The sequence below is a fragment of the Octodon degus genome, unplaced genomic scaffold (assembly GCF_000260255.1).
Source record: "Octodon degus isolate 3935 unplaced genomic scaffold, OctDeg1.0 scaffold00015, whole genome shotgun sequence".
Taxonomy (NCBI): Eukaryota; Metazoa; Chordata; class Mammalia; order Rodentia; family Octodontidae; genus Octodon; species Octodon degus.
In genome coordinates, this window is record NW_004524591.1 from 17,742,012 (window position 1) to 17,763,432 (window position 21,421).

At 36.6% G+C, this 21,421-nt stretch overlaps 1 protein-coding gene across 4 annotated transcripts in view; it reads left to right on the plus strand.

Moving 5' to 3' along the window:
• The window catches only part of Tax1bp1 (Tax1 binding protein 1), an 81,646-nt gene that overhangs the window by 14,885 nt on the left and 45,340 nt on the right, over positions 1-21,421 (plus strand). For all 4 annotated transcript variants that reach the window (XM_023709872.1, XM_023709873.1, XM_023709875.1 and 1 more), the window contains exons 3-5: positions 2,023-2,125; positions 6,971-7,158; positions 11,684-11,842. In XM_023709872.1, coding sequence (XP_023565640.1) covers positions 2,023-2,125; positions 6,971-7,158; positions 11,684-11,842 — 450 coding nt within the window. The remainder of the gene's footprint in view (positions 1-2,022; positions 2,126-6,970; positions 7,159-11,683; positions 11,843-21,421) is intronic.

The window sequence follows — 21,421 nt, forward strand, 5'->3', positions numbered from 1 at the left end:
CAGTTCTTTAAGTGGCTGCTTCCACAAAGCTGTCAGCCTCAGGTTGCTGTAGTTCAATCCCCACAACTCAAGCCAGCCAAACCTGCCCTGAAGACATTCGGAGCCAAAAAAAAAAAAAAAATTATTATTTGGCATACAAAGTCTCTCGTTACATAGCTTAGACTCCTAGTGATCTTCCTGTCTCAGCCTTCCCAGCACTGAGATTACAGGTGTGTACCACCACGCCCAGTTTCAGTGGCCAGCTCTGTGGGCCACCTTGGCATGTGGTACCAGGGATTGAACTCGGGTCCTTGTGCTTGCCTGGCAGGTGCTTAGACTGCTGAGCTATCTCCTCAGCCCCCTCACTGACATTTTAAAAGATAATTATTTTGAGATTTTTGGTTAGATAATTCGATGCTCTTTCTTCAGCATTAACTTTTTTTTATTTCTTATTTTTTTTATTTTAGGGAAGGGTCTACAGGGTGTTCAGGGTCTCACTATTAGATCAGACTTGTAGTGATTCTCCTGTTTATAGCCTCCCAAGAGCTGGGATTACAGGTGTGTGCCACTACTCCCACTCTCAACTTTGTTCCTTTGGATCTTCTGTTTATATTTCCTTCTTGTTTGCTATTTTGTGCATTTGATAAAATATCCACTACTTTCAGCTTTTCCAGACCTTGTTTACATAAGAAAAACTTTCACCAAATTCATAGAGATTCTAGAAGTTTAAAGATCCTTAAACCTTTTGTTGGAAGATGCCATCTTTCATTTTTTCCGTGTGATTTCAGATTTGCCAGGTTCCTTTTTCAGGAGTTTATACTCCCTCCCTCTGGTGTGTGTCTGTGGTATTGCAGTTTCTCATGTTCTGCAAACAGCTTCAGGGAGCAGTCCTTTGTTCTCCACACTACCTAGCAAACCAAAGCATAATAGGTTGCTCTTAGCCCCCCTGCTCAGCAGAGATGGGAACCTACACAGAAGATCGTTTTCTATCGAGTCAGGAGGGGAATTTTAATGGTTAAGAGCTTGGTTGACTGCCATTTGCTTATTTTTTAGGTCATATGATGAATATAATAACTACGTCAAAACAAGCATTTCGTAAACTGTATCTGTTACTGCTATGTCTAGTTTTCTTGAATTAAATGTCACTCATAATAGAAGGTAACAGTTTTATATATTAGTTCTTTTTTTTAAATTTATTTATTTATTTTTATTTAGTGTGTGTGTGTGTGTGTGTGTGTGTGTGTGGCCAGCTCAGCCCACCAGGGGGCGGGCTGGCTGGCATGTGGTGCTGGGGGATCGAACCGCGGTCCCTGTGCTTTGCCAAGCTTGTTTCAAGTAGGTGCTTTAGACCACTGAGCCATCTCTCCAGCCCCTATATATTAGTTCTGAGAGAAAAATGGCATACTTAATGCTTAGTATTCTTTTTTGTGTAATCCTGATGCCAATCAACATCAGAACTTGTGTAATCTGTGGCTGATACTTAACTTTATTGGGAATGTTATTAACAAATTATTATCTAGTAGTTGTTTTTGAACCTCCCTAATATTTAGTATTTGGTACAGTATAATCTACATGGACAATACAGATTGATATATGTTTTTTATAAAATTTACAAATTGTCTGTAGGCATGATTTGCCAAAGTTGAGAGATTAGTCAGATTAGTGAGTTTAAACTAGAGGCTGCTAGGTAGTGTAAAATAAAAAACTTAAATTTGAGATAAATAATAATTTTAAAATCCACTTTACTAATGGTATCAAACTTCGGGCAAAATAGGTTTTAGTTTCTTCATATGCATATGTAGATTATCCTTGAAAAATTGTGTGGTACATAGTAGAAACTCTGTTAATCAATTTATGTAGATTTTTATAGCTTTAGGTTATAGCTTAATAAAAATTGTCATTGGACATGCTTGTTAAAATGCTCGTGACTTGTGTACATATTAAAGACACATTTTACTTTAGGATATAGTTAAAAAATATGCTGTAAGATGTCTGGCTGATATTAAACTACTTACCTATAATCTCTTTTTTGTTATTCTTCAGGTTGGATGGAGCACTGCTCGTGATTATTACACCTTTTTATGGTCCCCTATGCCTGAGCATTATGTAGAAGGGTCAACAGTCAATTGTGTACTAGCATTTCAGGGTAAGGACTTCATAGTGTTAGATGTCTTACTGATGTTAACATGTATCTCTTTATAATTTCTCATTGAAGTATGTGTTGTGTTCTGAAGTTAGATCAACTAGTATTTGTGTTGAGCAAAAATCATAAGAATGTAAGTATAAAGTATAGGCCATTGTGATATTTTAGTGATATTTAATTAACACAGTAGTGTTTTGGCTTGTTTTCTTTCATTTAAGAGTAAAGAGTGTATTCATAGGATAAAATTTATAGTCTAATATGGTCAGCTTTAGGTTCCTATAGGTAAGTTAAGCATTGGTGGTACAATTCAGCGTGCGCTTATTATGAGTAAGGCCTTATGTTCAATGCCCAGCAGCTCCTGCCCCCAATAAAACTGCATGTAGTTTATTGTTAAATACATAGCCTTTTAAAAGATAACCAATATAAACATGTGCTTAAAAACTGATTTTATTATGTTCAGAATTTTTTTAAGGTATGGACTTATCTCTAGTCGTTTTTGTTGTGGTTTATATTCCTTAAAAATAAGTTCATTGAATATTTTAATGACTTAGTAAAAAGTTTAAAAATGTAAGAGAAAAGAAGGGATTAAGCAAAGGCCCATTCTCTTTCTGTTTATATCTTAAAAATGTCCCAGCACTCCAGAGGCTGAGATAGGAGGATCAGAGTTCCAGTTCAGTCTGGGCAGTTTGGGGACTTAGTGAAATGCTGTTTTAAAATAAACAGTAATCGGGACTGGAGAGATAGCTCAGTGGTCTAAAGTGCCAGCGTAGGCAAGCTTAGGCAGGTGCGGGGGACCACGGTTGATCGCTGGCATGCTGTTCCAGCCCCACCCTCAGGATGTGCTGAGCTGGCTAAAAAGAAAGAAAGAGTAGGGGCCGGGGAGATGGCTCAGTGGAATAAGCGCTTCCCTGGCAAGCTCAAGGACCTGAGTTCAATCCCCGGTTCTGCATTAAAAAAAGAAAGAAAGAAAGAGTAAGAGAGGGCTGAAGTTGTAGCTCTTTGGGAATCCCTGGACCCAATCCCCAGTCAACAACAGCAATCACAAAGAAGACAGGTAAACATAAATGCAGTTAGTTTTTTTTTTTTAAAGATTTCAGTAATAATTGATTTTTATGTTAAATTTTGAAGTACAAAAATGAAAGCTTCTGTCTGCTCAGAACTTTGTTGTTTGTTATATACAGAAGTCATGATAGACTCTTGGAAAAATAGTCACAGAAGATGTTAGAACTAGAAAATTTTTTTATTTTGCAGTACCAGGGATTGAACTCAGAACCTTGAGCTTCCCAGGAAAGCACTTACTCAACTGAGCTATCTTTCTGGCCCCTAGAGCTAGAAGAATTTTTAAAAACACAATCCACATCACTTAGCTGATTTTGTGGGTCTCACCTAAAATGTAAACTCCAAATAAGCTAATAAATATAACAACTTTTTTTTCTTTTTTCTTTTTTTTGTAGGGGAGCAGGATTTTACTGTGCAGTTCAGGCTGGCCTTGAGCTCACTTTGTAGCCCAGGCTGGTCTCGAACTTGCAACGATCTACTACCTCAGCCTTTCAAGTGCTGAGATGACAGGGTGTGCTACCACACCCGGCTATATGTCATTTTTGATGGTTCCTTGTTTATTAAAATATTAACAGTGCTATTAAGGTTATAAAATTTGACTCAGTGTTTGGTTGTGTATGTTTTCCTTTCATTGTTAATAATGTGACAACAGATTTGCTAGATAAGTAGGTTTAATTTGCAATTTTGAATAATTACTCTCCCCATCTCTGTTTTTGAGGATACTGATATTGACTGTAGAGCTTCCCTATCCCCTTATCGCCTTCATGTTATTTTGAGACAGTATCTTACTAAGTTGCCTAGCCTGGCCTTGAATTTGAGATTGTCTTTTTTTTTTTTTTAGCGGAACCGGGGATTGAACTCAGGCCCTTTGTTCTTGCCAGGCAAGAGCTTATTCTACTGAGCCATCTCCCTGGCCCCAAAAATGGTGGAAGGATTTTTTTTTTTGGTGGGGGGGCTGGCTCAGAATGCCCTCAGGGCATGTTTGGCTGGCTGGAGTTATGGGGATCGAACCACAGCAACCTCAGGCTGACTGCTTTGTTGAAGCAGCCACTTAAACAACTGAGCTAAGGGGTAGGCCCTCATTGAGATTTTCTTGCCTCAGCCTCCCAAGTAACTGTGATCACAAGCATGAATCACTCCACTTGGTTACATGGATCTCAAATGGTATTGTACCTTAGCAGTTTAGCAAACTTATTTTACTGAGTTTTTAACCCCCTTTTATTGGGGATTGAACCTAGGGTTTTCCCACTGAGCTACATCTTAGCCCCTTTTTATTTTGAGACAGGGTCTGCCTAAGTTGCTAAATTGCCAGATAGCCTGGAACTATATGAAGTCCTCCTGCCTCAGCTTCTCAGGTACTGAGATTACAGGTATGCACCATCAGGCCTTGCTGAGAGTTTTGTTTTTTTTAACGTTTTAGACCTTTGGCAGGGCATGGTGGCACACATTTTTGTAATCCCAGCACTTGTATTTTTCAAGTTTGAGACCAGCCTGGTGTACAAAGTGAGCTTGAGGCCAGCCTGAACTGCATAATGAGACCCTATCTCAAGAAGGCCTCCCCCTGCAAGCAAACAAACAAACAAACAAACAAAAACCAAGTCTTAGACCTTTGAATGTTTATTGTAAAATTTCTAAAGTTGTGATATCAGTGCTAATTAATCAAGACTGTCTACTGTTTAGGCTTTTAAAATAAATAGTGACTATACGTAAATGTACTTTGCTATGGATTAGTAAATAAATTTAACAATAGGTATTAGGAGAGGGTGAGTTTTTAAGACATTTTGCTAGCCTAGGTGTGATGGTATATGCCCATAATCCCAGTAGTCTCAGAGGCAGAGACATTAGCATCCCAGAGCTAGTCTAAGCAGCTCACTGGATGAGCTCATCGTAAAGGCCCTGGGTTTAATCTTTACCACTACAAATAAAACAAAGCAAAAGGAAACAAAACACACAATGCTAAATTCTTTATATTCAAAACTATTAGGGTTGTTGATTTTTTGTATCTTTGAAACAGGGTCTCACTATGCAGGTCAGGTTGGCCTTGAACTCTCTCATGATCCTCCTGGTTTAACCTCTGGAATGCTGGGATTACAGGAGTGCAGCGCCCTACCTGGCTGGATATCATTTAAAAAGAATTTGTTCAGCTTTTCCTAGTATCAACATCTGGTGTAACCATAGTAGATGTATTTTATTTTATTTTTTATTATTTATTTATTTATTATGTTTTAGTGGAACTGGGGATTGAATTCAGACTCTTGTGCTTGCCAGGGAAGCGCTTATTCCACTGAGCCATCTCCCTGGCCCCCTATTTATTTGTTTATTTATTTATTTATTGGTGGTACTGGGGATTGAACTCAGGACCCTGTGCTTGCCAGGCAAACGCTTATTCTACTGCGCTATCTCCCCAGGTACATTTATTTTAAACACTAATACTTAAACAATGGCACAATACTCCTGGCCAAATTATAAACCATATTTGAAATATTTCATCAATGTTGCCACTAATACTTTTTTCTGTTCTTGAGTCTAAACCCTATTCCTAAAGTTTATTTATTTATTGTGTGTGTGTGTGTGTGTGTGTGTGTGTGTGGCCATCTCAGCCCACCAGGGGGCGCGGCTGGCTGGCATGTGGTGCTGGGGGATCGAACCGCGGTCCCTGTGCTTTGCCAAGCTTGTTCCAAGTAGGTGCTTTAGACCACTGAGCCATCTCGCCAGCCCCTAAACCCTATTCCTGTGTCACATGTAGTTATTTATCTCCCTTTGTTTTTTTTGTGACAGGATTTTGCTTTGTAGTTCATGCTGGCCTTAAACTCACAGCGATCCTGCTGCCTCAGCCTCCTGGATTGTTTGCTGTTTTCATATGATTAAAGTTATATGCTCTTTTGAAAGAGTGCCCAAGAAGTACCATACCTTTCTCAAACCAGGGTCGGGGGGAGTACATGATATTTACTACATTATCTTGAGCATAACAGTTGACAGAAGAAGGGAAGTAGTAATATTGAATGTCTTTTTTGTCAATGTCTGAATAATATAAATATGTTATCTGTAGATATGTAGGAACTCTGAGATAGATGACTTGCTGTCATTTTTTTCTCAAGACAGGTACCTGTGCCCAAGGAAGTTAAGTGAATAGTGGTAGAGCTGGAAATCCCCAGTAGATCTTGTGATTCCTCTGTGTGGTTCCAGAGCTTATTTTTGGTGTAATACACCAGTGGATCACATCCTTTTTTTTTTTCATGTATAGCATAGTCTAGTTAATATCTCCTTTTTACATCTACATTAAATAGGAGGGAAAGGAAAGTTTCTTTAAGTGGCTTGTTGCCATCCTCACTCCTGACCTCCTTAGATTTTTATTCTGGGTCTTCCCTTGCTGCTCCTCCAGTCTGTTTCCCTCATGAAGTACATACTTGCCTCCCCTACTCAAGTTGTTATTAGTGAAAATACGGGGAGAAAGCCTATTTTATAAATTTAGACTGCAGAGATGAGAATTTTGAGTATGTTTGAGAAGGATGGTAGATACTAGTTCCACAGATATATTTGTGAATGATAGGAGGAAAAAATGAATACAGATAAGTGCTGAGAATAGTGTGAGAATAAGAGATGACAAATACTCTTTTTTTTTTTTTTTTTTTTTTTTTATGGAACCGGGGATTGAACTCAGTCCCTTGCTCTTGCCAGGGAAGTATACTCTTTTTTTTTTTTTTTTTAAGAGATGACAAATATTCTTAAATTTAAAGAACATTGATTTTATGGTATAAAGTTTAATAATTTTTGTTAACTATCTCTTAGGATATTATCTTCCAAATGATGATGGAGAATTTTACCAGTTCTGTTACGTTACCCATAAGGGTGAAATTCGTGGAGCCAGTACACCCTTCCAGTTTCGAGCCGCTTCTCCAGTTGAAGAGTTGCTTACTATGGAAGATGAAGGAAGTTCTGACATGTTGGTGGTGACCACAAAAGCTGGCCTTCTTGAGGTTGGTATCAGCAATGACAGAGTATGCATTTTGAGAATTTTCAGGTTATATAAGAGTGTTTACAAAAATCAGAAGCTTTAGCTAGGCACGGTGGCGTGTGCCTGTGATCCCAAACACTTAGGGGACTGAGAGGCAAATATATACTTATATATATTTATTTATTTTTTCCTGGTCTAAGTTTCAAATGCATTTTTTTATTTACTATTTTTGATGACTATAAATACTTATTATGACTATAAGTATTTCCACTATGGAAGAGAAAGCACAGTACATTTTCATAACTGGGGAATGGATTTTCTGAAGTCATCTTCAATACCATAAAAACTTAGGAAAAAACAAACAAAAAATGGCTCAAATATTGGAATTCAGTTCTTTATATAAAGTCCCTTGTAGAAACAAAGCAATTAAAAATAAAGCCAAAAGAAAAGGGGGAGGGTGAAGTTTAAAAAAGAAAATGAAGAGGAGAGAAGTTTAGAGGCCTCACTGCTTTTCCAACTTCTCTCCGTTCTCATCTTCCTCCATTTTAATTTCCTGCTTGAGAAGAGAAACTGTTGGTTCAAACTGTGGCAGTATCATTGTCATCATGAGTCTCCTTGGTGGCCACCTTGGGAGTGTGGTACAGCTTGGCTAGCTGGGTTACCTTGGCTATTGCTGACTCCATGGCCTCTAGGTGGCTATTCGTAGCTCCTTTCCCCTCCATCTTGTGCTGGTGCCTCCCGCCCATCCTCCATTTATATTTTGAGACAGGGTCTTTCTATGTAGTCCAAGCTGGCCTTGAACTCACAGTGACCCTCCTGCTTCAGCCTTCTAAATGCTGGGATTACAGTCATGTGTCACCCTGCCTGGCTTCTATAATTCTTTTCTTGATTCTGTGGTGATGGGGACTGTTCCCTGTCTCATTTTGTGTGTAGCAGATAGGTCTTTTTTTTTTTTTTTTTTTTTTGTAGTAGATACTGCAGTAAATCTTTATTGAGAGAATTTATGTCTAAGTTTTCCTAATGTGCTCTTGGCCGAATTTTTCTTCTTTCATGGTGACCTAATCCGTTGATTGTTACATAGTAGTGATTTGAGGGATAAAGCTGATTGGGAGAGTGGCATAAGGCAGTAAATCTAATTCTAATGAATGTGAACTTTATTTTCCTACACTGTGTGCATATTTTTTCTCAACAATGGCAGGGAGTGAGGAGGCATTCCTGTCTCCTGATTTAGGTTAAGCATTTTTAGAGTGATTCTTTTCCTTGTTTATCTGATCAAATGGATAAGCATAGATTAACTTCAATTTAAAAGAAAACATAGACAGTCTCAGTCTTTTTTTTTTTTTTTAAGTTGAATTTTGTGAAGATATGTCATTGGCTAGTCTCGTGCTACTGGATGCTTGAATTTTTAGTAGTTTTTGAAAGAAAAACTAAGATGACATTCTTTTCTTATTCTGTGACCCTATTTTTGAGTATCTTTATCCTATATCTAAAAGCTAGAATGCTACATTTGTGTTAATGATTGTGTTTAGTGCCTTTTATTGTAATAGTAAGAAAAATCATTTTTTAGATTGCCACTGTATATTTATTAAAATTTACATTCCTATTTCATCTGTTGCAGACCATCACTGTTTCTTTATAGTCAAATGAATCCTTTTACATGCGTAAATGTTTGGTATCTTTGATTTTCCTTTACTTACCTTAAAGAACAGAAACTAGAAAAAAAAGACCTTGTAATACTTTTATTAGACAATCAAACTAGAGGATTAGAATTTTTATCATGAATTCTCCCGTATCTTTCCCTTTCCAGAAATTCCTCTCTTATCTTAAATAAAGAACTGCAACTTTATAGGGTGACTAAAACAGTTTGTGGTGACAGCTGCCTGATGATCAAGGTTTTTAGTCTAGTATTTGAGTGCTAGTCAAAGATGCTGAAACAAGCCTAGCTCCTGAGAAGAATGTAAGTTAGCATTTATATTGCAATTTTTGGAATACTTGTTAGACCACCCTGATTCCAAGCACTCTTAACAGAAATGGTGAGCCTCTTGGTATCAGCATCTTTCTTGTGCTGCTTTTTTTTTTTTTTTAACAAGTAAGTTGGGATATAGCATGTCTATTTCTCTTCCTTTTCCACAAAGGTATTATGAAGAATTTAAATTTCTGTCTCTTAAGTAAATATATGTGAGATAAAATGTTTATGATCTGACCCCTTTCTTTTGACAAATCTTAAATTTCAACATTCATTAGTCTTTAACGGTTTTATTTAATGCGATACAAAACTAATCCTGGGGTGCTGTTAACATTAAAAGTGATTAATGACACAGTCTTATAATGTGTAATCCTGGATGAGATCATGTCCTAAAAAAGACATTTTGGGTATATTAAGTGATGTTTGACTATAGCTTATCTATTGGATTGTACAAAATTATTTTTATTTTATGTTTTGTGATACTAGAGATTGAACCCAAGGAGTGCTCAGCTGCGTGTCCAGCCCTTTGTATTTTATTATTTTGAGATAAGGGTCTTACTGATTGCCCAGGCAGGCCTAAAACTTTTATCCTTTTGCTTTAGCCTCCTGAGTACCTAGGACTATAGGCATATATCCACATAGCCAGCTATACAAAATAATTTTTAATTTTCTTGGTATGATAGTAAGAATAACTGAAAGACTTTTTTTTTAGACTATCCTTTTTTTAAGAAATGTATTTAGTACAGGGTCTCATTACACAGATTAGACTCGTAGTGATCCTCCTGGTTTCAGCTTCCCAAGAGCTGAGATTACAGGCGTGCACCACTGTACCCAGTCTCAATCACCATCTCAGCATGCCCTCAGGTGGGGCCGCCAAGGCAAGCAGGAGGATTGAACCCCTGACCCCTGCATAGAAGTTTGGGACAGAAGTCAGATTTATATACATTCTTAAATAAATTTGAAAATATTTCTATTTCAACTTTAGTAAACTAAAGTGTGTATAAGTTAAATCACTGGGAAGAAGTGCTTTACTGGTAATGTTTCTGTTTTGGAGTGTCAGGATGTATTTTCATTTTTTAAATCTGCCAATGAATTTTGAACTACATTTAATAGTATTAAATTAATAATGTTGTTAATCTTTATGGTAATATCTTGGCTCTAATTTTCTTTTGATTTTATTGTGTGTCACTTGTAATCTGCAAATCATTTTAAAAACATGTAAAGTATTATAGAAATTTAATGATTATACTTTTCTCTGAAGTGTTTCTCTTGGCATTTTGATTTGGTCATTTGGTAAAGGTAAAAGGGTCATTCTAAAAGTTTTCAGCTATTCAAACCATTTTAGGTTGAAACAGTTTGATTCTATGATCCTATGACATTGGAAAACTTAATTTGGGGGGTATACTGGGGAAAATTACTTTTTTTTTTTTAACCTATGAGGTCTCCTTTGCAAAGTCTTCCTTCCTCTGAGACTACATTATTTCTTGGTTGGAAGCAAAAACTTCTTGTGGTAAGAGGAATATTGCTATTTTATTTACTACTATTTTAGATACCTTTAATTAATTAATTAATTTTTTGTGGTACGGAGGATCGAACTCAGTACCTTGCACTTGCCAGGCAGTACTTATACCCTGAGCTATCTCCGCAGCCCATTACTTTTAATTTAGTAATTTTTTTTTTGGTTTTGTTTTACAGTATTGGAGTTCAGATTTTCCAGAACTGAGAAACTATTATTTACTTCCATTAAGAATTACTCATACTTTTATTATTTTGTAGTCTGATTTTTGTCACAAAATTTCTATTTTTACATTTTAATATAGTGTAATAAAAGCATATATATGTGTATGTGTGTATATGTGTGTGTATATATATATGCTTATATATATTTTATTTAAAAAAGCATATATAGGGGCCGGGGAGATGGCTCAGTGGAATAAGCACTTCCCTGGCAAGCGCAAGGGCCTGAGTTCGATCCCTGGTTCCGCCAAAAAAAAAAAAAAAAGCATATATACATATAAAATCTTCAGTACTTTGAAGAACTAAACCTTTAATAATAATTCTACAGGTGAAGGCCTTATGTAACACACACAGGGAAGTTCTTAGTAGATTAAAAGATATCACATAGGTTTGAGTTAGAGAACTACACATTTTCTTATGTTATTTAGTCTGGGTAAAGAAGCCCACTAAATAATAAATTCACCGACAAATGTTAATGTACCTTATTTTCAGTATGGATTTGGAAATAGATTAGTGGGCAATCTTATTATAAATTTCATTCATTTTATTCTTTCAGTATTTCCTCCTTTGCGCTACCAAAATAAAGTTCAAATTTATGATTAACATTAGTTGGCTGACTGGTATGAAGTAAGTTGAAAATAAAAATTATTTCTGTGACTAGCTTCACTAGTTTTTGAGATGGAAAACTAATGTAGAAATATTTTAGGATTAAGAAACAATTCGGGGTGGAGAAGATGGCTCAGTGGAATAAGAGCACTTCCCAGGCAAGCACAAGGGCCTGAGTTTAATCCCCAGTTCCGCCAGAAGAAAGAGAAAGAATTCACTTTCAATTTTTGTTTTACAGTTGAAAATTGAGAAAACTATGAAAGAAAAAGAAGAATTGTTAAAGTTAATTTCTGTCCTGGAAAAAGAAACAGCGCAACTTCGAGAACAAGTTGGAAGAATGGAAGGAGAACTTAATGAAGAGAAAGAAAGATGTGAACATTTGCAAACAGAGCAGAAGGTTAGTTGTGTCCTTTGTGACTGATGGAGTTGATGGCATATTGCCTAAAACCCACATCTTCCAAGAACTGAACCAGTTAGAGTAAGTGAGCCTGCCTGGCAAGCGCAAGGTCCTGAGTGCAGTCCTCGATACAAAAACAAAAAAACAATTAGAGTAAGTGAAATCCAGGTATTGAAAAAGTAGCATTTCAAGAGATATTTATGTAATAGGTCAGTTCCTGTTAACCTTCAGCTCAGTTGTCTTTTATGTTTTAAGATAGTCAGAATACTTTGACTTTTACTACCAAAAGTCTCAATGAAGTAGTCTTTGAGGCTTTTTTTTTTTTTTTTTTTTTTGGAACCGGGAATTGAACTTAGGTTCCTGTACTTGCCATGCAAGTGCTTATTCCACTGAGCCATTTCCCCGGCTCAATGAGGTAGTCCTTGATAACTGTTACCAAATGTTTTACATTCAATTCTGGAATACTTGATAATATCATTTTGGGGGATATGGGGAGATTTTGGAGAGATAATTAGCATCAATAAATACTGAATGAGGAAAAATAGAATAAAAAAAATTTACATTACTTCCTGTAAAAAGCAGAATTTAGTGAAATAAGATGTAGTGTTAACTTTTGAAATTCTTTTTTTTTTTTTTCTTTTTTGGCACCGGGGATTAAACTCAGGACCTTGTGCTTGTCAGATAGGCACTTTTATGCCTCTGAGCTATCTCCCCGGCCCTGAAATTCTTAATATGAGAAATCCTATAAATTGTCCTAAATAACACCCAGTGGGCACCCCCCCATCCCATATCTGGAATTGGATTCACGACCTTACACTTGCCTAGGCAGCTGTTGTGATGCTGAGCTATATTCCAGGCCCCCGTATTCCAGGCCCCCGTAACACCTAGTTTTGAATTAACACTTTCTTGAACAAAGAAAAAGTAGGAGGAGAAAACAGTTTGACTTCATTAGATATGCAAATGAATTTGAGCAGAGGTCAAAAACAACGAGTACAAGAATAAAACAAGTTACTCATTTTAATTTTATTTTCACAAGAAAATAATTGGTTCTGACAAATCTTATGTAGATTGTAGTTACATGGATGATAATTTCACTTACAGATAATTGGATATCCTTTATTCTGTTGACATTATGAAACTTTTTCCCTGAGAGGTGGGTCTGTTCCATTGTGCTTTTGTCTAACAAAGACTAGGACAGTTGCTTAAAAATTGTTAGTTGAACCATTACTGCAGTAATTCTTATTTTTATATTCTAGTGAAGCAGTTAAATTGTATTCCATGCCTAAGGAGAGGTGATGTTTAAATAGGTAAATTCTAAAAAGATTTCTCTTGGTCTCTGTAATAAGCCAGAGAGCAGTGACATAGAAGATGACCTATTTTGCTGTGTCATAAGATCATGAGACCAAGAATATTTGAGGTTTCAACTCTGATCTTTTTGAAATGTAAGGATGATTGGGAAAATAGAAAAGGCAGAAGTGATAGTCCTTCATGTGTGCAAAATTTGGTACATCAGGCCATGCCACTGGTTCAGTTGTGTAGAGCATTAGCTGAGATTTAAACAGTCCTAGGTTCTGTGTATTCAGGTAATGCAAGATCACAAGCATTGCATACAAGGTAAAAGCTTGCTCTAACAGACTGATGTTGTAAAATGGTAGCACAAAGTCAGAGGATTCATGAAGCAATACTTGAAGGAGATTGTCCTCAGCAGAAGTTTTTAGGACCACTTCTGAATCTTAATGACTGTCCTCATCTTGGAGTTATTTTTCTTTGCTAGTGTTCTTACACTGGAACGTATGCCCTGGGAATTACTTGAAAGTGATTTTTTAACATGGCACATTCTCTATTATAGAAAATGATGACAAAAGGACATAGAATGGTACTTGACACATAGTATGGTCTCCCTAAATTTTTGGGGAGTTCTTTTTGAGACTGGGTCTCACTGTGTAGTTTAGGCTGGCCATGAGTTCACTTTGTAGCCCAGGCTGATCTCAAAATCACAATGATCCTCCTGCCTCAGCCTCCCAGTGTTAAGATTACAGATATGCACCACCACACCTGGCTCTTCCCCTAAATTTTACATAGCTACCATTTTGTTACTTTTTGTGATAGGTCAAAGTAATCATCAAGGAAATACTGAAATACAGTTAGTGTTATCGAATGTGAATGCAAAGTCATACCATTTTCCATAGATTCTAAAAGTATAAATACATGCATAATGCCAAAGAATTATTAAGTTGTTTAAGCATGTATTTTGGCACCTGCTTATTTTGGTATAAAATTATGTGTTTGCTTAGACAGGACCTCATTTTACTGGTCAGGGAACTTACAGTGTTTTATGAGTTTACTTTTTCCTCTAAAATCACTTTCCTGCTTGATAAATAGCCCCGTTGGGCAGCAAGGACAACTCAAACTTTCAAACTGATCTTGGTTTGATGGAGTACAAAATCTATGACATTTCTTAGCATGTGTTTTATTTATTTATTTTTGGTATCAGAAATTGAACTCAGGACCTTGTGCTTGCCAGGCAAGCACTATGCCACTGAGTTATATAAATATATTCTATGATACAAATTCTGAAAAATAATCTTAAAATAGTTCTAGTGATGTTAGTTTTCAGGTTTTGAATATAGAGACTTGAATATCTGGAAGACTGTATAATGTGTCACCTTTAAGTTCATTTAAAATTTTGTAATGGACACTACTAAAAATGCAGTTGGGGGCCTGCATGTTAGCTCAGTTGTTTAAGCGCCTGCTCAAGCAAATGGCAGTCAGGTGCTGGATACTGTGGTTCAGTCCCCACCACTTAAGGCAGACTGAGCCAGGTGTGCACACACCCCCTCCCCGCTGGGGGAAAAAAAATCATTTTCAACTTAGAAAAAATGCAGTCAGTAAAGATTTTCACTTTCTTAATAAAATAAATTCTACTTTTTCAGTACTTAACAAATAATAAAACTATTTAAACATTTATAAATAAAATTTTACATCTTTTGCTAGTCTTTTAGCAGTATAAAATGCCACTGGAAAGAAAACAATTAAAATGAATTAACCGCTAATGAAACCTCTATTTTATGAATTTAAAATAATTGATGAGATTATCAAAAGAGATTGGTTTCAATTAATATTTGATTTTCAAGGTTCTTTTATGTAATTGGCTGCTGGGGTTTCATAGATTAGGCTGTTGAAGTATGTGATATTTATAAATTAAATAGTAAATTGCATTCTATCTTATATGTGTTCTGTTCATATATAATATAGTTATAAATAGTAACAGAATAATGGTTAAGGCATTCCTTGTCTAAACATTAAATATGGAATTTTCTTTCCCTCTATAAGAGGCTGATAAATAAGAATAACTCATAAAACTTAAATATGCTTAGTAGTGATTTCAGTGTTTATATATATTAACTCGTTTAATCCTGTGATGAAGGCTGTTACCTACATTTTACAGAGGTTGCACAGAGTGGCTACTTAATATGGTCAAGATCTCACAGTTAATACATTTGGGGCAGTCAGCAGCTTGGCTCTATTGAGCGCTCTTTGGGATCTGATGGACTTGAAAAGGCCATGGGGACAATGGGGCCATGCAAGATTTAAAAAATACATATTTAAAAACAACATTTTGGACATTCCTAGTTTATTTGAACTATTAAAAATTTTTTTAAATATATCTTTCCTGTTTTTATTTTTGTTGTTCTTCCGGTTCTCTTAAACATTAAACACATTTTATATTTTATCATTTTATTTTCTAAATATTTCAAGTATTCTGGCATTTAAATACAATAACAGTATTGTGCTTATTTTCTTTATTATGGGCTGGCCAAATAGCTCAGTGGATTAAAGCTGCCTGCTTAGACAGAGGCAGGAGCTGGGGGTTAGATCCCTGGGCCTGCCCTGCTGATCCCATCTCTGGATCTCTCTGAGACAGTGATTGAGACTGGACATGGTGGCGCACACCTGTAATCCCAGCACTCGGGAGGCTGTAAACACGAGGATCGCTATGAGTCTGATCTACGTAGTAAGACCCAATTATGTTGAGAACTTTTTTTCCCCCCTGTGGAACCAGAGATTGAACTCAGGCCCTTGCGCTTGCCAGGGAAGCACTTATTCTACTGAAACCTTCTCCCCTGCCCAGTTAGGAACTTTTGAGAATTTAGTTTACATTTTAGTTTCTTGCAATCAGATGTATTTGCAATAAAAAAAATCAACCTAATGATTTTTGCAGAAGTTTTGGAAAGCTTAGTATCTTGTTTCTTTGAACCTTGGAGTCCATAGATATACTATTAGTTTAGTACCATTAAGAAGAAAAAGAATACTGCCAACTAAACTAAGACAAACCATTAATTGTAAGACACATTTCCGTTTAGGAAGTGGGAAAAGCATCATACATTTCAGTTCATTTATTAACATCTTATTGAATGTTAAGGTATTGAAGTGACTTACGGAAGTTTTATCTGAACATAAATATTGGGACACAGTAGTCTCTTTAGGTCAAATTCGTGGATGATCCTATTAAAAGATCATATATTAAAAGTTTGAAGTGTAGAATTTTTGAGTTGAAGTAATTTAAATCAAAAGAGGCAGCATGTTTTGATAGTTTATTTTGGTTTTTGGAGACAGGTTCTTGCTATGAAGTTCAGGTTGAACTCATTTTGTAGCCTAGATTAGCCTCAGATTCATGGTGACCCTCCTGCCTTAGCCTCTGTAGTACTGAGATTATAGGTATGTGCCACCATGACTGGGTTTTGTTGTTATTTTTTAAAATTTTATTTTATGTTACTTATTTATTTTTGGTGGAACTGGGGATTGAACTCAGGAGGGAAGTGCTTAACACTGAGCCATCTCCCTGGCCCCTTAAATTTTATTTTAAAGAAAAAAATTCTAAATATGATAAGAGGGTAACAATGGTTAATATAAGAGGGTAACAATGGTTAATAAGCTTTTTCCTTCCTTCTTTTTTCTGAGTCTCCTAAACCACTTTTTCTTTCCTTTTGACGTTTCTTCCCATTTTACAATATCTATTGTACATTTTAGATCACATTTACTTTTCCAGCTTCTCACACTGAGGAGATAATGTTTCACTTGTGAGTGTAGTCGCAAAGTTGCATCCATTTACCTATAAAATTCTCCAGTTTATCCATTTTATAGAATGGCTGAGTAGTGGGCCATTTATAAAAAGATCACATTTTTTAAATCCCTTCTTCAGTTGATGGGCATTTGGTTTGTCTCTAAGATTAGCTGTTACAATTTGTGCTGCTATACACATGGTATGATTTTTTTTTTTTTTTTTTTTACATTTGTGTGTGTGTGTCCAGCTCAGCCCACCAGGGGGCGGGGCTGGCTGGCATGTGGTGCTGGGGGATTGAACCGCGGTCCCTGTGCTTTAGCCAAGCTTGTTCCAAGTAGGTGCTTTAGACCACTGAGCCATCTCTCCAGCCCCTGGTATGATGTTTTTAATTCTTCTAGGAAGATACATAGAAGGGGAATAGCTGGATCAAATGGGACCTCCAGTCTTAGTTTTTTGAGACATTTTCACACTGATTTACACAGTGGTTGTATATCTGCACTTCTAACAGTGGAAAAGAGTCCTTGGTTGCTTGATAATAGCCATTCTTTCCAGGGTAAGATGGTATCTCAGTGTTGTTTTAATTTGTATCTCTTGAATAACCAGTGATGTTGAGCATTTTTTCATATATGTATTTGTTGTTTGTAATTCTTCATCTGAAAAGTTTGTCTTCATCTCTGATGCCCATTTTTGGATTGGGTCTTTAAATTTGGTAGGTCTGATTTTTCTTTGAGTTCTTTATACATTCTTGATCGTAAACCTTTGCCTGAGAAACATCTTTCAAACATTTTTCCCACATTATAATTTGTCTCTTCAGTCTCTTGGTGGCTTCTCTTGCTATGCAAAACCTTTTGTGGGGGCTGGTGAGGTGGCTCAGTGGTCTACAGCACCTACTTAGAACAAGCTCAGCAAAGCACAGGGACCACGGTTCAATCCCCCAGCACCACATGCCAGCCAGCCCCCCCCCCCCCCCCCGTGGATTGAGCTGGCCACACACACACACATAAATAAATAATTAAAAAAAAACCTGTGTGTGTGTGTGTGTGTATGTGTGTGTGTATGTGTGTGCTGGGGATCGAACTCAGGACCTTGCACTTACCACGCGGGCACTTATGCTGCTGAGCTATCTTCCCGGCCTTCTTTTCACTATATTGATTCTTCCTAGCTGTAAGAAGGGACATCTTCCCATTTTCTGATATTTTCTTCAATCTTCTTAATTTTTTTGGGGGGGTGCAGAACTGGGGATTGAACTCAGGCCCTTGTGCTTGACAGGGAAGCACTTATTCCACTGAGCCATCTGCCTGGTCCCAGAGTAGTGTAATTTTCAACAAAGAGGTCTTTCATTTCCTTCGTTAGATTGATTCCTAGGCATTTCGTTTTTTCTGTAATTTCTTTCTCAATGAATTTGTTATTCAGGTATAGGAATGCTTTTTTTGAGTGTTAGCTTTATAGCCAGCTACTCTACTGAATTTGCTTAATTAGTGTAATAGTTTTTTAGTGGAGGTTGTTTTTGGGGTGTTTGTAGGTTTCTATGTAGAGTATCGTTGTCTGCAACTAGTGATAATTTCACTTCTTCCTTCCCAAGCATTATTCCTTTTATTTCTTCCTCTTCTCAGATTGCTCTGGCTAGTTTTCCAGGCCTATGTTGAGTAAGAGTGGAGACAATGGACGTCCTTGTTGTGTTCCTGATTATAGAGGGAAAGCTTTCAGTTTTTGTCCATTTAGTATGATGCCGGCTGTTGGTTTGTCGTAGATGACTTTTATTAAGTTGAGATAAAGACCCATCTATTTCGATTTTCTATAGTGTTTTTTTTTTTTTTTTCATGAATGTGCTGGACTTTGTCAAAAACTTTTTCTGCATTTCTGAGATGATCTTATGATTTTTGTCTTTGGCTCTATTAATGTGGTATGTTACACTTACTGATTTATGTTTGCTGGACCATCCCTGTGTCCCTGTTATGAATCCCACTTTGTTATAGTGAATAGTCTTCCTGATGATTTGTTGCGTTGTTTGCCAGTATTTTATTGAGGATTTTTGCAGCTATGTTCATTAGGGAGATTGGTGTGTAGCTCTCTTTATTGGTTGGGTCCATCTCCTGTTTTTGTGTGAGAGTAATGCTTGCTTTCAGGAATGAATTTGGTAGTATTGCTTCCCTTTCAATTTCAGTTGTGAGTTTGAGCAGTGTTGGTGTTGCCTTCTCTAAATTTCTTACAGAATTCAGCATTGAATCTGTTAGAACCTGAGTTTTTCTTTGTTGGTAGGTTTTTAATTACATCTTTGATTTCATTGATTTATATTGTTTTACTTAGGATTATTATATCTTCTTGATTAACTGTGATAATTCATGTGTCTAGGAATCTCTATATTTCTTCTGCATTTTATTTTTCTTTCTTTTTTTTCCCGTCTTGAGACAAAGTCTTATTACGCAGATCAGGCTGACCTTGAGCTCACTTTTTAACCCAGGCTGGTGTCAAACTCAGCAATCCTTCTGGTTCAGTCTCCTTGTGCTGGATTTATAGGCCTGTGCCAACATTTCTAGGTTGTTTTTTCCATCTTACTAGAATATAAGTTTTTGAAGTAGGTATAGATGATTTTCTGGATTTCTGCAGCATCTGTTGTGACTTCATCCTTTTTATTCCTAACTGCATGGATTTGACTCTTTCCTTTTTTGGATAAGATTGGCTAAGGGTTTGTTGATTTTATTTAATCTGTCAAATAACCAATTCTTTGTTTTTTAAAATTTAATATATTTTTTAAAGGTATTTAGGTACAGGGTCTCACTATGTAGCTTGGACCCGTAGCGATCCTCCTGTTTTCAGCCACCCCAGCACTGGGATTACAGGTGTATACCACCATGCCAAGTCTCTGTGGCCAGCTCAGTGTGCCCAGGGGCGCGGGTACCAGTGTGGCATACAGTGCTGGGGATTGAGCCCTGGTTCCTGTGCAAGCTCAGGCACTTTGTCTGTTGAGTATCTGGCTGGCCCTTGCAGTATGGTCTGATAATATTCATGGGATAATATCAATTCCTTTGCAAATACTATCCTGTGTACAGCTGAGAAGAATGTGTACTTTGATGTTGTACAGTGGGGCACTCTAAACATCTTAAATCCATTTGTTTAAAAGTTTGGTTTAGTTGTAATATTTTACTATTGATTTTTTTGTCGAGTCAATCTGTCTTTGTGACAGTGAGATAGTGAAATCCTCTAATACAATTGTATTAGGGCTTATTTGATTTTTATGTCCTTTGATATTTGTATTGGTGAATGTTATTTGTTGCATTTATGTTTAAGGTTGTTATATTCTTAGATTGTTCCCTTTACATGGATGTAGTATCTTTATCTCCCTTAATTGGTCTTGACTTGAAATTCACTTTGTCTGCAAATGAATAGTTATCCTTGCTTCTTTCTGAGCTGCTGTCTTAATGGAGTACTGTTTTTTCCATTCTTTAGCTTTCAATCTTTGAGGTTTTTTTTTTTTCCCAATTAAATGTTTCTTGTATGCAGTGTATTGCATCATGCTTCTTGATCCACTCTCCCAGTCTGTTTTTTATTGGTGAACTGAGACTATTGACATTAATGGTTATAACTAATTATAGAGATATATGTATGTGTGTGTGTGTGTATATATATATATATATATATAGAGAGAGAGAGAGAGAGAGAGAGAGAGAGAGGGAGAGAGATATTGGGGGAAGAGAGAGAGAGAGTGTCGTTTTCCAGTTGTTGGCTCCCCCTCTTTTTTTTCACCTCCCTTCCTCTGTTTACTTGTTTGCCTTACCTGGTGATTTCCTTCTGTTGGGGTTTATGGGGTTATAGTTCTTGTTTTCTCTTTCTAGAATATCCTTCAAAACATTTTTGAGTGCTGATTCACTCCAAAAGATAATTTTATTGGGAGGGAGGCTGCCCATTAGCTTAGTTGTTTAAGTGCCTGCGTAAGCAAAGTAGTCAGGCTCAGGATGCTGTGGTTCGAGCCCCAGATCCTCATACCTTATCAGACCTGCCCTTAAGGCATCTTGAGCCAGCCCCCCCCCAAAGAAAAAATGCATCTCAACTTTAAAAAAAAAAGTTTTACAGGGTACATCAATCTGGGTTAAAGGTTGTTTTCCTTTAGAACTTGAAATACCTCACTTCAAGCTCTTGTTAACTTGAGGGTTTCTACTGAGAAGTCAGCTGTGATCCTGACGGACTTTCCTTTATAGATGATTTATTTCTTTTTCCTAACAGCTTTTAAAAGCGTATTCTTATGTTGAATTTCTAGGGGTCTTGACTATGATATGCCTGACTATAGATTGTTTTTGGTAGTTGCCAATTGGAGTTCTGTATGCCTCAGTTATCGATATGTCCCCCCCCCCAACTGGGGAAGTTTTCTGCTAAGACATCAGTGAATAGTTTTTTTTTTTTAATGTGTTATTACCTACTTTTTTTGGACTCTAGTTAATCTTGTTATTCTTTGCATCATGTAGCAGCTGTTGTATTGATTTCTCATAGTCTCCTTTTTTTTTTTTTTTTTTTTTTTT